The 14,019-nt window shown below is 25.5% G+C and overlaps 2 protein-coding genes across 2 annotated transcripts in view; one reads left to right on the top strand and one right to left on the bottom strand.

The window, feature by feature from the left end:
* Positions 1–13,986, top strand: part of LOC127291095 (uncharacterized) — a 48,237-nt gene extending 34,251 nt beyond the window's left edge. The window contains exon 4 of the mRNA XM_051320026.1: positions 9,154–13,986. Within this exon, the coding sequence (XP_051175983.1) occupies positions 9,154–9,297 (144 nt within the window). The 3' untranslated portion in view covers positions 9,298–13,986. The remainder of the gene's footprint in view (positions 1–9,153) is intronic.
* Positions 1–14,019, bottom strand: part of LOC127291092 (arrestin domain-containing protein 4) — a 93,737-nt gene that overhangs the window by 50,674 nt on the left and 29,044 nt on the right. The gene's annotated exons all lie outside the window — the stretch shown is intronic.

Raw genomic sequence — 14,019 nt, 5'->3', positions numbered from 1 at the left:
ATTATCTTTAGAAAATTGTAGCAAAACTTTTCAATCTTTAAATACTTTATAAATCCACTATGATGCATATATTAGAGTTAATTATTCATTAATAAATTTTAATGCGAAATGGTAATTATATTCTATTTTAAAATTTACTTCGGAGTGAAAATATTGATAGTCTACTATATAGTTTTTGTTGGAAACAAAAATTTACTAGGGTTAAGTCTTCTCAACTTTTTTTTTATTTTTTTTTTTTATCAAGGTCTGATGATAATACAGATGAGGTTGCAAGGGTGTCGAGCGGTTACACTTAAGATTTCTTGAGGTCAAGGTGTAATATAAAATTCAATAAAGCACACACTACACACAAAGTCAATTTATTTTATATATAAAAGGTGGAAAGTGGATATGAACATCTCTAATGTCATTTGGTATCAGATGTTTCTATTCCCTATGTGAAAAATTTTATTAAATTTCCCGAAAATTGTATCCAAAATAAAAAAAAATTCCACAAGAAAAAGAACAAAAGTAGCTAAGTGGAAAACTTAATTTTATTAAGAAGCCATTTAAAAATTGTAACACTTTATTTTTATTGGCAGAGGTTAAAGAAAAGGATTAAATAAAAAAAAATGAAAGAAGAATTAATCATCGTTAAAAATGAATGAAAAATTACATTAGAATTAGAAGTTAAGAGATTAGAAAGATTTGTCTCAGTTAACCCCTTTTGGATAATCTTTTCCGTTTCGGATTACGTCAATGGATGAATTATCCTGATTGAAAAGAAAAGAAAAAACATTTCACACCTCCATTGAAAAAAAAAATAGAACAATAAAAACTATTTTTATATTTCTAAAGTTCAAATGAATTTTTTTTTCTATTTTTTGTGACAATATTTATGGATAAAAAATACAATCACATTGTGTATATATTTTTAAATATGAGAGGCGAAAGCTTATGTATTTCTTTATAAAAGAGTTCAAATACTATTATATGTCTCCTTATTGAAAGAATGAAAAAGTCAAAGGAAAATGTCAGAGGAATTTGGTTGGTATGGTACAAAAGAAGGAAAAGTAGATGGGGTTAAAAAAAAAAAGAAGAATGAATAAACAAGAAGGATTTTGCTCGGGGAATTTCCGAGACCAAAGGTATGTCTTGAGAATTTCCTGCGAATATACAGAGACATATATATATATATACTTGGAACAATGTGGGTCAACATGAGTTGTACTCATGGGCGTTAAATCTTAAACTCTCCGAGACTATATGGGAAACTTAGATGAAATGTCTGGTACAATGCAATCGAGAAACATGACAACGGAAATGTTAGTTCGACAGGATTACAATTGTAATGTTTAAATTAACAATTACCCCTTCTATTCCTTCTTCAGTGATTGAGATAAACAAATTTTGTTACAAACTTTCAAAAAGCTATTTGTAAAATTAAAAGTGTCAAAAACATTAAATTGCGCTAAAGTTTTGCAAGTGTGTCAAAGCTTCTCAGAGCTGTATACTTAGCTTTGAATTTTGAAGGCTTCTCCATGTAAGTCATTATGGATCAACGAACTCATTCGATTAATACTGCATTAAAACTTTCAACTTTAAAATGTAACGAGCACAGAAGAGTTTTATTTTTATTTACCAATTTTTTTTTTTTTTTTGGTTAATCTATTTTTTTTTTAAATTCTTCAAAAAAAAAAGATATAAATCTTGGGATTTAAATATTGGCAAATTTAAAGTCTTGAAGAAAATAAATTTTCTTTTTTGGGATAAAAACGAATTTAGAATCGGCAAAAAGGTCATCGTGAGGGGAAAATAAATCGATCGGATATCCATTTTGTTCTCTTCTTTCTAAAGTTATTTAACTCTTTCTTTTTAGAGAAGCTCTCATCCAACTTTTCTTCTTTCTCTATTTCATTTTCTAGGATATATATATATGTCTCTTCCAGGTTTGTGAAAACAATGACTCGAAGATACAGTACTGCAAAAGGGAAACTTCACTTCCGGTTTTGTGCAAGATCGGAGATACTATCGGCTAGATATCTAGGCTGCTGTCGAGCAAAAGAGTGAAAACTGAAGCTTATTCGCTTGAAGCCACTAAGCGGCTTTATATTTTCTTCCCTTTTTTTAATATAAATTGCTCGGAAGTAATGAGCGTGCATTTTCTTGAAAATTTTTTGAACATTTTAATTCTCTTTAAACTGCTTTAAATTATTTAATGTTATAAATTTTACTATACTTTTTTTTTGTATTTTTTCACTAAAATTCACAAAATTTTTTGAGAAAAAATTAGCAATTTTTTTATTTCCCCTATAAAAGAAATCCTATTTCAAACGATGAAATACGAATTGGATTTTTAAATAATTTTTTAAACGAAGATAAGAAATTTAAGTGGAATAAAAGAATCACTGATTCGTGAAAAATAGCTTTTAAAATCATATTTCCAGCTTTTATCATCCATTATTTTTTCCTATATATATATATATGAAAAGAAAATTCTTTTAGACAATTCCCAATAGCGAAAGATTCCTTATCAAATAGCATCATTTACTCGATATAGAATCCAAACATTTCAGAAACATATTTTCTCATTTTTCACCAACTCTATAGAGAAAAGTGCAATATTTCAAAAGTAATAAATTATATTTCAGATGAAGCTCAATAACTTCGTCAGCGGATAATAAAAATAAAAAAAAAAACCTATTTCTTCAAAGTAAAAAAAAAAATATATTTTTCATATCAAAAATCAAAATTAAATTTTGAAAAAAAATTATCAACTTAAAAATCCTAAATTCGATCGAAATTTTGGAAAATAAATTTTGAAAGAGCGAATGTGTAAATAATAGAGATGATGTGGAATATAAAAATTCCAATCGATCGATTATTGAATCATTTTACATTTTTTGTATTCGTTTATATCTTCCTAACATAAAAATCATATACATGATTTCCCAGAACAATATACCTATTTCCAGGAAAAAAAAAAAAATTATTAAATAACAATTTTTATTTTTTCGTCATTGAAAGTATATAAGAGAAAATAAACGATATAAATGTAAACGATGATTTAGTAAAAGTAATAAACTACAGTCAAAAATAATAAAAAAAATTGCTCTCTGACCTTTTTGAATGAACTGCGGCGAAAAATGGAAAGTTATGCTTTTAAATCAATAAATTGTTATCAACTTAAAAAATATTGAAAATTGTGTAAAAAAATTCTTTCAACTGAAAATGGAATTTTTATTTTAAAATAAATTTGGTATTTAAATTTTCTTGCCTAAAGAAAAAAAAAAATTCGGCAGCTGAACAATTGAAATTAATTTCATAGATATTAATTATTACTTTGATATTTATGAAATAGAATTGGGAAATAATAAATAGATATGTTCAGAAAAGAGAGCCCCGTAAGGACATTTAATTCTAAAGTGTCGAAGAAAAGAGACGCTATAACAAATAGATCGATGCCATTAAGTTTGAAATTCAAATCTCAAGAGGAATGTTGAGAGGTAGATATATAGATGCCTTAGTTCGCTTTTCATTGCAGTTTGTTAATGAAACATCAGTACTAATGTCACGATTTTCAAATATATATGTATATATATATATATGTATACTTATATACAAGTATAGGTAATAATCAATAATTTCACAGGAGGCAGTCAATAGCTATTGTTATCTTCGCCTGATATATTGATTCAAGAAAATGACACCCAATAATCGTAATACTGAAACGATACTCTTATCCGATTGTTTCAAGGATCTGTTCGCTTATTACAAGGAAAATTTTCTTCTATATATAGAAAAAGAAATGGGATTACTTCCTGTTTGCGGAAACTCCTATAACAAAATCTCCAGTGTCGCATTTTACAAAATGACAAATTTCAATTTTTCGATAAAAAAAAAGATTATTTAATTCAATTATTTGCTACACTGAAAAAAGGGTTTGGTATTGACAACCAAACGTTTGGTTGGTATTTAAGCAACCAAATTTTTTTTACTGAATCAACTAAATTTTAGTTAAATTTAGTTATTTTCAAACTTTAGTTAGGACAACAAAAATCCTTTTTTTCTAATTTTTGGTTGTGTCAAATAAATTTTGATTGAGACAATTAAAATTTTGTTGATTCAACAAAAAAAAATGTTGGTTCCTTAAATACCAATGAAACGTTTGGTTGTCAATACCAAACCCTTTTTTTAGTGTAATATTTGATAATAGTCGATTATTTGAAAAACAATTTTTTTTCAATTAGAACCTCATAGAAAAATGGGTCAAACAAAAATGAAAATTTCTTTTAAGAAATAAATATTTTAACATAGTCTTGAAATTTATAAATCCAAATATATATATAAACGACTGTTTGTCGAAGAATTGAAAGCTCGAAACAAATATTTAAATGATACGACTGACCAAACTTGAACCTAAACTACTTGAGGTCGTGTTCGATGACATATATATATGCAGTATAGCGAATTCCCGAGAGAATCCATAGTTTGGTGAATTTCTAGAAAGCACACATCACATTGCAAATCCTTTGATGATTATTTCCGGTAACCGATTTCCGAAAATTGCAAATGGAATGAATAATGAGAAATCATGTGTTTCACGAGCAGTTTATTATAATTGCACCTCATATTATCATTTAATTCTAATATTCAAAACTAAATATTAGATTTCCATTTTAAAATTCAATTTTTTTTTTAAATTAAACAACAGAAAAAATTAATAATTTAAATAGTTAACTATAGTTTTGGCAATGGATTAAATTTACGTGCAATTGATATAGTATTAAACCTTCAAATGCCAAGATAACAGCTAAAGCTAAGTTTCCGATAGGGATAAACCAACAAACTTAGACTGTAAAGTAGGTACATTGTATATACAAATTCCGTAATACTGACCCAAATTCTTGTCTTCATTCTACACGTTCTTGAAATTATTATACCTCTATATATTTCACAAAATCCTATTTTTCAAATTTTCACTATATTTTCTTTTTTCAAATTTTTTTTTCTATTCATAAAATTATTTTTACATACAAAAAAAAATACTGAAACCATTAACATCTTAAAATCAAAATACCTTAAAACTAGTGTAATTTTAATCTTAAAACAATTTTAGGACTTAAAATCATACACTCAAGGCTGAAATTCAGTAAAAATGGTTCTGTTAACGGTTTTAGTCAAAAGTGAACTGAAAGTAAGTATTATTTTTTAGTGTGTAAAAATAAATTTCTAACGAATCAAATGAGACATTTCTATACTACATTTTTATAATACCATAAAGTGCCTCTTTTATTAAAATTGCATATGACGTTTCTGATAAAATGGGTAGGATACAAAGTCTTTTGGATTTTAATGTTATATATATATCGGATGACAAGACCAAAGAAAATCCTCCTCTACGTTAAAAGTAAAGAGAAAACCTATAATCCTTTCGCGTCGCCAAAGGCTGAAAAGTTTTCCCAGTTGGTTTTCAAAAACGTTATAAAACGAAAGAGTCACTTTGGGTTTCTCAAGACGAAGATAAACGACCTTAGAAAGAAAAATAGAAAAATTAAACTCAAAATTCTGTTTTACAATGAAAATTCACATAAAAATTTTCAACACTATTACGAAAAATTTATAATAAAATTATGCATTAAAATTGTAATAAATTATTATGAAATTTCATATCGTAAACTAAATATTTTTTTTGTTTTGAAAAAATCCCTCTACAGTTTCGTAACACTTTTTTTTTTTTGTCATTTTTATACCTTGTTTTTATGACCAGAGAAAATAAAAGAAAAATAAAACAATGTGCAAGGAAGTGAAAACATTGTTTATAGCACATTTTTTTTCTCCTAAATGTAAAATTATAGTTGCAAAAAAAAAATATTTATATGAAAAAAATTATGATCTGTACTAATTAACAATATGCAAAATTCTCTCTTGATATTTATCACAAATCACGAGAGAGAGAGATTCTCTAAATGGAAAAGTTAATTAATCTCTCGGGAAGTTGGAACTAATTGTTAATCAAAACCTGGCTTCCTTCATGAGTATATGGAACTTTCAGTAAGGCAGTTTCGTGACTCGATCGAAGCAAGATCTATTGTACGCTGAAGATTATTAATACTATTATGTGAATTTGTGGGTATATACATATATATATATATACACTTCACAAGAGTTGTACTAAAGTTTATCTTGTTCATGCGCTATTAAAACAAAAACATATTTGCCACTTGATTGATTTATAGACATCTATTACCAAAATTGTAATTTATTATGTCAGAAGAAGGGGTGTGTTATGCAGTAAAAGCGATGAGGTTGTCTTTTTTTGATTTACGAGGGTTAATAAATTTATGAAAGTTTATCAAAAGTCACGTTACAAAATTCAAACAATACATCATATGTGTCAAATAAAATTTGTTTACACCCTTAAAAAAAAATTATTTCATTACTTGAATATCAAATAAATATTAAACTAAATAATTTTTATTTGATAATAATATTTGAATCAAAACTTTTTTTTCACTGTGTTAGCGTCAAAATGTACTAAAAATTATTATTTCTTTCAGTGTATAGAATTTATTTTTTTTTAAAATTATACTTATTATATTATAATGTAAATTGATTATTCATAATAAATTTTTCTTGCAATAAACTTTTCTTTAAAAAAAAGAAAAATTGCATCCAACAAAAAAAAGACAATCTGAGTTAAATCAGTCAGTATATGAAGTACAATTAGATCCCATTTTGAAATGTAAATTTTGACAACCAGGCTGTTCATTATATTGCAAATTTATGCAGCTCGTTTCCTAGTGAAATGAAGATTTGTCAGGATTGTTCAATGTTTTATAAGCGCCCTGCGAGATGAACAATAATCACATAATAAAAATTTGTAATTTTTTTTTTTTTTTAATAAGAAGCTTAACAAAAGAGACATTTAAGTATAATTACAGGGTGTCTAACAAAGATTGAGAAAAAAATTCCCTGACTTTTCCCTGACATTTTTTGATTTTTCCCTGACTTTTTAATAACCTTATTTCTGCTTTTTTTGGACAAAAATATAATTACTGACATATTTAACAATAAATTAATTTCTAATGGTAGTAACAAATGGTAATTAAAACCATTCAAGTTTTTTTAGATTTAAAAATTTTTAAATTCACAAAAAATTTTAATTTTTGTAGAAATTTACAGAAATTTCCCTGACTTTGAATGAAATTTTCTGAAATTCCCTGACATTTCCCTGACTTTTCCCTGAATTATAGAAAGTTTTTAATTTAAAAAAAAAAAAAAAACACTTTCCTTGATTTACAGATAAAGATTTTAAAAACCGTGATTTTTCTATGTGATAAAATTTTATTTAACAAACTTTTTTTTTTACTACCATTAATTAAATAATTATTTAAATAACTGGGCACGTTTATCGTCGTGACCTTGAATACAAAAATTGTTCTAAGTCACTAAAAAAACAGTTTAATTTATTTAAATGAATAATTATCAATTGAAATATTGATTATGAGGTCAAATATCGATTTTGTTAAAGTCTTAAGAGTTTTTTTAAGTAGAAAAGGGAGCACATGCTAAACATCATACATCATGCATGACAGCTTCCAAACATGATAATTTCATCACGTTCACGTCGACCACAGAAATGTAATTGTCACAAATTAACGCATCCTTGTACCTATAGAATCGAGAGTTCACATATATATATATACATATATGCGAAATATGCAAATATATATATAGTAAACGAAAATTTCCAACCCTGGAAACGAACAGCGGTTTTGAAGGGTATAGCACACAAAATATAAGAGAAGGTTAGGAAGGCGATGAAATTCAAATGCGCAAGTGTAATTACAATTTACATGTTCTTAATCCACTTATTTGCATGTGAGAGGGTAGGTTTTTCTATAATGGTACTTGAAACTATGTTCATTCACGCGAGGAAGAAAACATAGCTTTACTTCACTCGATTCTAATTAAACTTAAAAGTCGATAAAAAATTCTTTGCATAATTTCGATGACGGCATTTTACATAACCAATTTTATTTTTTCATTCGCAAATTTTATTTTTTTTCGTCACCCCAATAATAACCCTTATTTAAAAATGCATCAAAAATAGCAAAATTTTTTTTAACAAAAGAATTATATATTTTTAAAGAAGGTAGAATATTTAAAAAAAGGAGTTCTCGAGGTTTTTCTTCGCTAATGTAGACAAAAGAAGTCTAGAGAAATTTACTCCCGGCAACTTCGTCGAAAACCGTTGGAATATGATTCTAGTCTGTTACAGACAAAGCCACGTATTTTCGCAACGCTTCTTTTTCTCTCCTGCGCGCGACCTGATTTGCATGGACTTTATAAAGTCGGTGGACGATAATTTTCATGGAACTTTTGAAAGCTAGCCTCGCAAAACTTGGCCTGTTTTTCTTTCTGAAAAAAAAGATCCTTTTTTCAAATCATGCTAATGGTACGCAGCCAATAAAGTTTTGTAAAAATGCAAAAACTTTACTTTTTATTTTAAAAATAAAATTTTCTATTTTAGAAAATAATATTTTTAATGAAGAAAAATTTATAGTAAATTAAAAATTTTTTTACTTTGGTTTTATTAAAATTTCCCTTATTATACGAACATATGGTTTAAAATTCAAGACGACAAATCCAATAAGGTAGACGAAAATTTTTAAATTGACCAAAGTTTTCGATGTCACTAATTACGAACCCAAAATTAGCAGATGACAAATTCAATATTTTACAAAAGTCTTAAAAATTTTCAAAATCAGAATTTAAATTTGTAATAGGTTTTTATTTCACTTGAAAATAACTATAAAATTCGGACCTAAATTTTCCACCAAATGTCACACTTTTATGTTTACTGCGACTAATTTAAACGATTTCAGAGAAAAATATACGAGATATTTTTTTTAACTTCGAAAACTTTATCGTCATTCTTGGTCTCTAGGGAATTTTAAACTTACGGAAGTTGAAATTAAACTTTTAAACTCTCCACATGGCTTTGGAAGCGGATATTAAAATGAATTTTCAAATTACAAAAGTTAATATTAAATGACAGATACAGGTTATTAGAAATTGTACGGAAAATTTTCTATTGCGATTAAAAAAATAAAATCGATCTTAAATTTTGGCAATTAGTAAAAATAGAGTAAATTATTTATGTTCCAGGTGGATGATGCCGTTAACGAGCTGGAAGGAATTGACCTATCAGATCCTGATCTAAACAAGGCGGCAACGAAAATTCAAGCTAGTTTCCGAGGACACAAAGTACGCCAAGAAGTGCCCAATGCTGGACCAGAAGTGAAGAAGTAAAAAAAAAAATGCAATAACACAGCCAAACGGGCACCAAAAAAAAAAACCAGGGAGCACGCGTAACCCACATGACTTTTATGCGGGGTTACAAAAAAAAAATTACCTTTTTTTAAAATTTCTTGCTGAGTTTCTCTCTCTTCAACAACTGTGTTCGATTTTCACTTTATTTTTGTAAACGAAAAAAAAAATTTCCTATCGCGCCATTATATAGTTTAAAAATCTTTTCAAATAAAAATTCACCAAAAAAATAAACATACGAAACTCAGCAAATTTTCTAACAAATCTATATATATACACTGAAAATAATAAAGTAGTTGCATTTTTATTATTTTATTAGTAAAAATAAAATCTATTAAAATAAATTCATGTTTCTAAATATTAATTTATCTATTGTCAATTAAACTATTTTTTATTAAAAAAAAATTACATAAATTAATTTAATATAAAAAAAAATTTACTAATAAAGTAATAAAAACAGATTTAATATTTTTTTCAGTAAATAATATCTAATATCAATTTTAGAATGTAGTTATGTCTATGCTTCATATACAGTTATATTATATAGAAGTAATATAACTATTTTGCAAACGGTCCATTAAAAAACATAAATACGTAAATTATTTTATGTTAAATACCCAGTCTTGCATTTCCGTTTAATGAAATAGTTATAAAACTGTTATATAACAGAGGTAGAACTGATACGAAATATGACTCAAAAATGAGAAGCACTATATATATATATAGATAAAGAAAAAAAAACCACATATTTCATTAATAATAATTACATTCCCGACTTTAATATAAGAATAAATAAAAATGAAAATTATGGTTCATTTAAAGAAAACCAATTACTTAAGACCACAGCTGTGATTGAATGCTCTTGAAATTATTATTATTTTTGAATAATATTTATTTTAAGTTATTATTATGAAGGTAATAATTATCGATTTTTAGAATTAACTTATTTCACTTTGTTATGAAACTCGACTGTGCGTTGCCAAGGGAAAAAAAAAGTTGACAGTATAAAAAAGTCTTTTCTTTCTCCTACATTAAGCTTTCACATTGATCGTTAAAAAAAAAAAAAAGCGATGAGATAACTTATAAACGTCCAACAGAAGAAAATACTTCGTTTCATGTAACGCGCCAATATATGCAAAACAAAAGAATTGATCAACCGTATTTACATCGGGGGAATTGCACTTTAATATATAATGATTCCAAAAATAGATATAAAAGTCTTCTTTTTAATTACAAATAAAAAAGGCAAAAATTATTTATTTCTCTTTTTTTTTTTTTAATTTTTTAAAATTATCAATGATGCACAGATTATTATAAAAAAAGAAAATAAAAAAACGCGTGCAAAATTTATTATAAAAAGAGAACATAAAATTTGAAAGCTGCACTGTAAGGAAGAAAACAGCAACTAAGATAAGAAAAAAAAAAACGTACGTAAAATAAGTGATCGCATAAACAATTTTCATTCCATTATTAAATTCCTAGATGTCATAGATTTTTAACAAAATTATACACTTTTTTTGTTTGTTTAATTTTTAACAAAAATGAATATATTTTAAATCGTGAATTTTCCCACGAAAACTACGAATCTAGTCAAATCAGAAAAATTTTTGGAAAACACAATATTGCACGAACCGTAACTGTTATATAACATTTTGACGCAGTTTGTTATAACCACCATTTTTGTTAATCAATAAACGTTATGTAATTGTTAAGTTGCAAAAAAAAAAAAAATATAAATATATATATATATTGCTGTTAAAACTTTGTTTCAAGAATGACAAATAAATTTTATCTTCGAATTATTTTTAGGATTATTTATAGAAAATAAGAAACATCATATTTATATAACGGTTATGTAACTAATGCAATGAAAAAACAAGGTTTGCCGAAAGTATACTAAATCATTGTCAAAATAATGATTTAGATAATGCAATTATAATTTTTCAAGAATATTATAAACATAAATTAATTATTAATTCTATATAAACTCATTAGCAAATCTTGTTCAAGAATTATAACTGAAAAATCGAACTTTTCAAGTATATTATTAAAAAGTTAAAACCCGCCAGAACTAGCGCATGCTATTAAAAAAAAAAAAAAAAAAAAAAAGCCGATACTTTTAACAAATTAATTATTCATGTACCAAAAGCATCGTTCTGATGCAATGATGTAATAATAAAGAATTTCATTCCGCCGTAATTAATGACGATTTATTTTTTAACAAAATAATATATATTTTTCTGCGTTAGATTCTACAAAAAATGATAATTGTAAACATCCAGAGAAAAAAAGAAAATGAAAAATAATTATTTAGAGCGTAATTTTCGCGTTTTTTTTTAAAAAGCACTGCATTTATCGCTGATTCAAATTTAGAGAGTATATATATTAAAAAAAATATATATAAAATAGTGATGCTGCCAAGCGACAAATATCGTGTCTTTTCCTGACTTTATATAGTCAATTCAACTTTAAGTCGTTTTCCGATAAAAAAAAAAGACACGTTGTTTTTAGCAGGCCTAAAAACTATATGTAACATATACCCATTATCATTATTATTGATTTTTTCCAATGGATTTGAAAATTTTTTACAGCAAAAAAATATATATTTTTTTTAATTCTTAAAATTAGTAATTTAAAAATTATTATAAAGTAAAAAAAATACTTTTTTTTTTAATGGTTGACTGTTCATTTACTCAGGAGGGTAAAAATCAAAGAGGAAAATTGAATTGAAGAAAAATGAGGAAGCATCTTGCTAGAAAATGAAGAGTGAACGAATTTTGCGAAAGTTTACCCAAGAAGGCGAAATGCTTTTAAAGTTGAAAAGGAAGTTTTCCGCGTCCTTGATTTATTACATATTGCTTCAAAGGAATGCGCGGCAATGAAGTTCCGTGTGTACCCGTATGTACAAAAATTTTCTTTTTCTAATAAATAATTATTATTGTCTTCTTCAAGATCCTTATTATTAATTTTTATCGTTTTCTGTAATATATAGTAGTTATAGACTAAGTCCCAACAATTTTGAAATTTATAATCTTCTATGTGTCTAAATTTTTTATACTATTCTACACCATAATACACCAGGAAGTGATTGTACTTTTTTCAAATATGTAATGGTAAGCTGAAGACCAAAAATTTCAATAATTAATATTTTATCCGTCAACTTCACCAGAATTTTTAATATAAAAAATATAAATTTTAAAGGATTGATTAAAAAAAAAAAAGTGTTTAACAGACACCAATTTAATAAACCATAATAAACCATAATACTAAAAAGATTTGTTACGAAAATAAAATTTTCTGGTTGTTTACGATGAAATAATTTTTAGAGAAAAATATAATAATTATAGAAACAATTCCAATATAAAAATCTTATATATATAGAATACAAAACTTGCACGCCGAGCAAAAGTAGAGTTCACTTTAATAATAAATGAAAAACTAAAAAAAATCCTATAAGGATAGCGAAAGAAATATTAAATGTGAAAAATTGTTAATCGTGAAGAATAAAAATATTGCTTATAAAAAAAATAGCCACACATTTTCTTGGAGGAAAAATAAATTAAAAAAAAATAAATATTCGCAACTAAAAACATAATAATTTTCCATGGAAACAAGTCCACTTTATATATATTATATTTCATTTAGGTTACAATTTACGGGTATGCTTTTAATTCTCATGTACTCTCTCATTTATACAAACTATCGCGGAAAAAGTCAGCTTTTATGAATAAAAAATGTCAACCTAAAATTTAATTTTAATACGAAATTTTTTTTTTTTAATCAAATATCGTGTTTATATTAAATCGAAATATATTCTATATTTTGTTAATGTCTTTGCAACGTCTTATATATTGACACTTTATTATTTTTATAATATTATAATTTAATATAAGAATTTTTATATTTTAAATTTTACATTAAATCACGAAGTTTATTTCTTTAAGAAAATCTTGTTTCATGACGCTTTACAGCGCATGTTGTAAAATTCATGAAAGGCGCCATCAAATAATTTTTTCACTTCGATCGATGCACATGGTGCAGAAAATATGTTTCTTCTCAAAACGCTCGATTTAAGGACTAGATTTACATTTCTTTTAAAAATCTAGCCCTTAATAAATAATTTTTTCCAAATAATTTCCCGCACGAGAAATAAAAAAAAAAAAAAACTAAAAAACTGTGTATTTTATTCCCAATAAAAAAAAAACAGAAAATTAAAATTTGAAAAAAATTGAATAAATCCATGTATGTACAAAGTTAAGTATTTAAAAAAAAATATAAAACTGTTAAAGTTATTTGGATGAGTGATAACGTTTACTGATATAAAAAAGTTAGTAATTAGCAATTTTTATGTAAATAATACTGACTTAAAAGACAATTTTTTGTTTTTAATTTTACCACTCGAAACGTAACTACTTTATTGAAGAAAGAAGAATAATTTAAAATTATTTTTAAAATTTAAAATTTATGTTTATATTGCCTAACGAAAAAAAAATTGGGAATAAAATAATTACAAAAATAACTTCAATTATGTAATCAACAAATATTTTCCCCCGATACAACGTAGGAATAAAAAAAAAATCTAGATAACAAATAACAACTGTAACATTCAATACTGAGCAGTATCATGTGTGTATTCTGTTTTATTTAAAATAAAATAATCACTAAATGTAACCAAGTTTTTTTTTCATTAAATAAATAAAAAAA

This window comes from Leptopilina boulardi, unplaced genomic scaffold (genome assembly GCF_019393585.1).
Source record: "Leptopilina boulardi isolate dan_hultmark-lab unplaced genomic scaffold, ZJU_Lbou_2.1 LbouV2_123, whole genome shotgun sequence".
NCBI classification, from domain to species: Eukaryota; Metazoa; Arthropoda; class Insecta; order Hymenoptera; family Figitidae; genus Leptopilina; species Leptopilina boulardi.
Note: the sequence above shows the minus strand (reverse complement) of the source record. Positions and strands in the feature narration are given on the sequence as shown.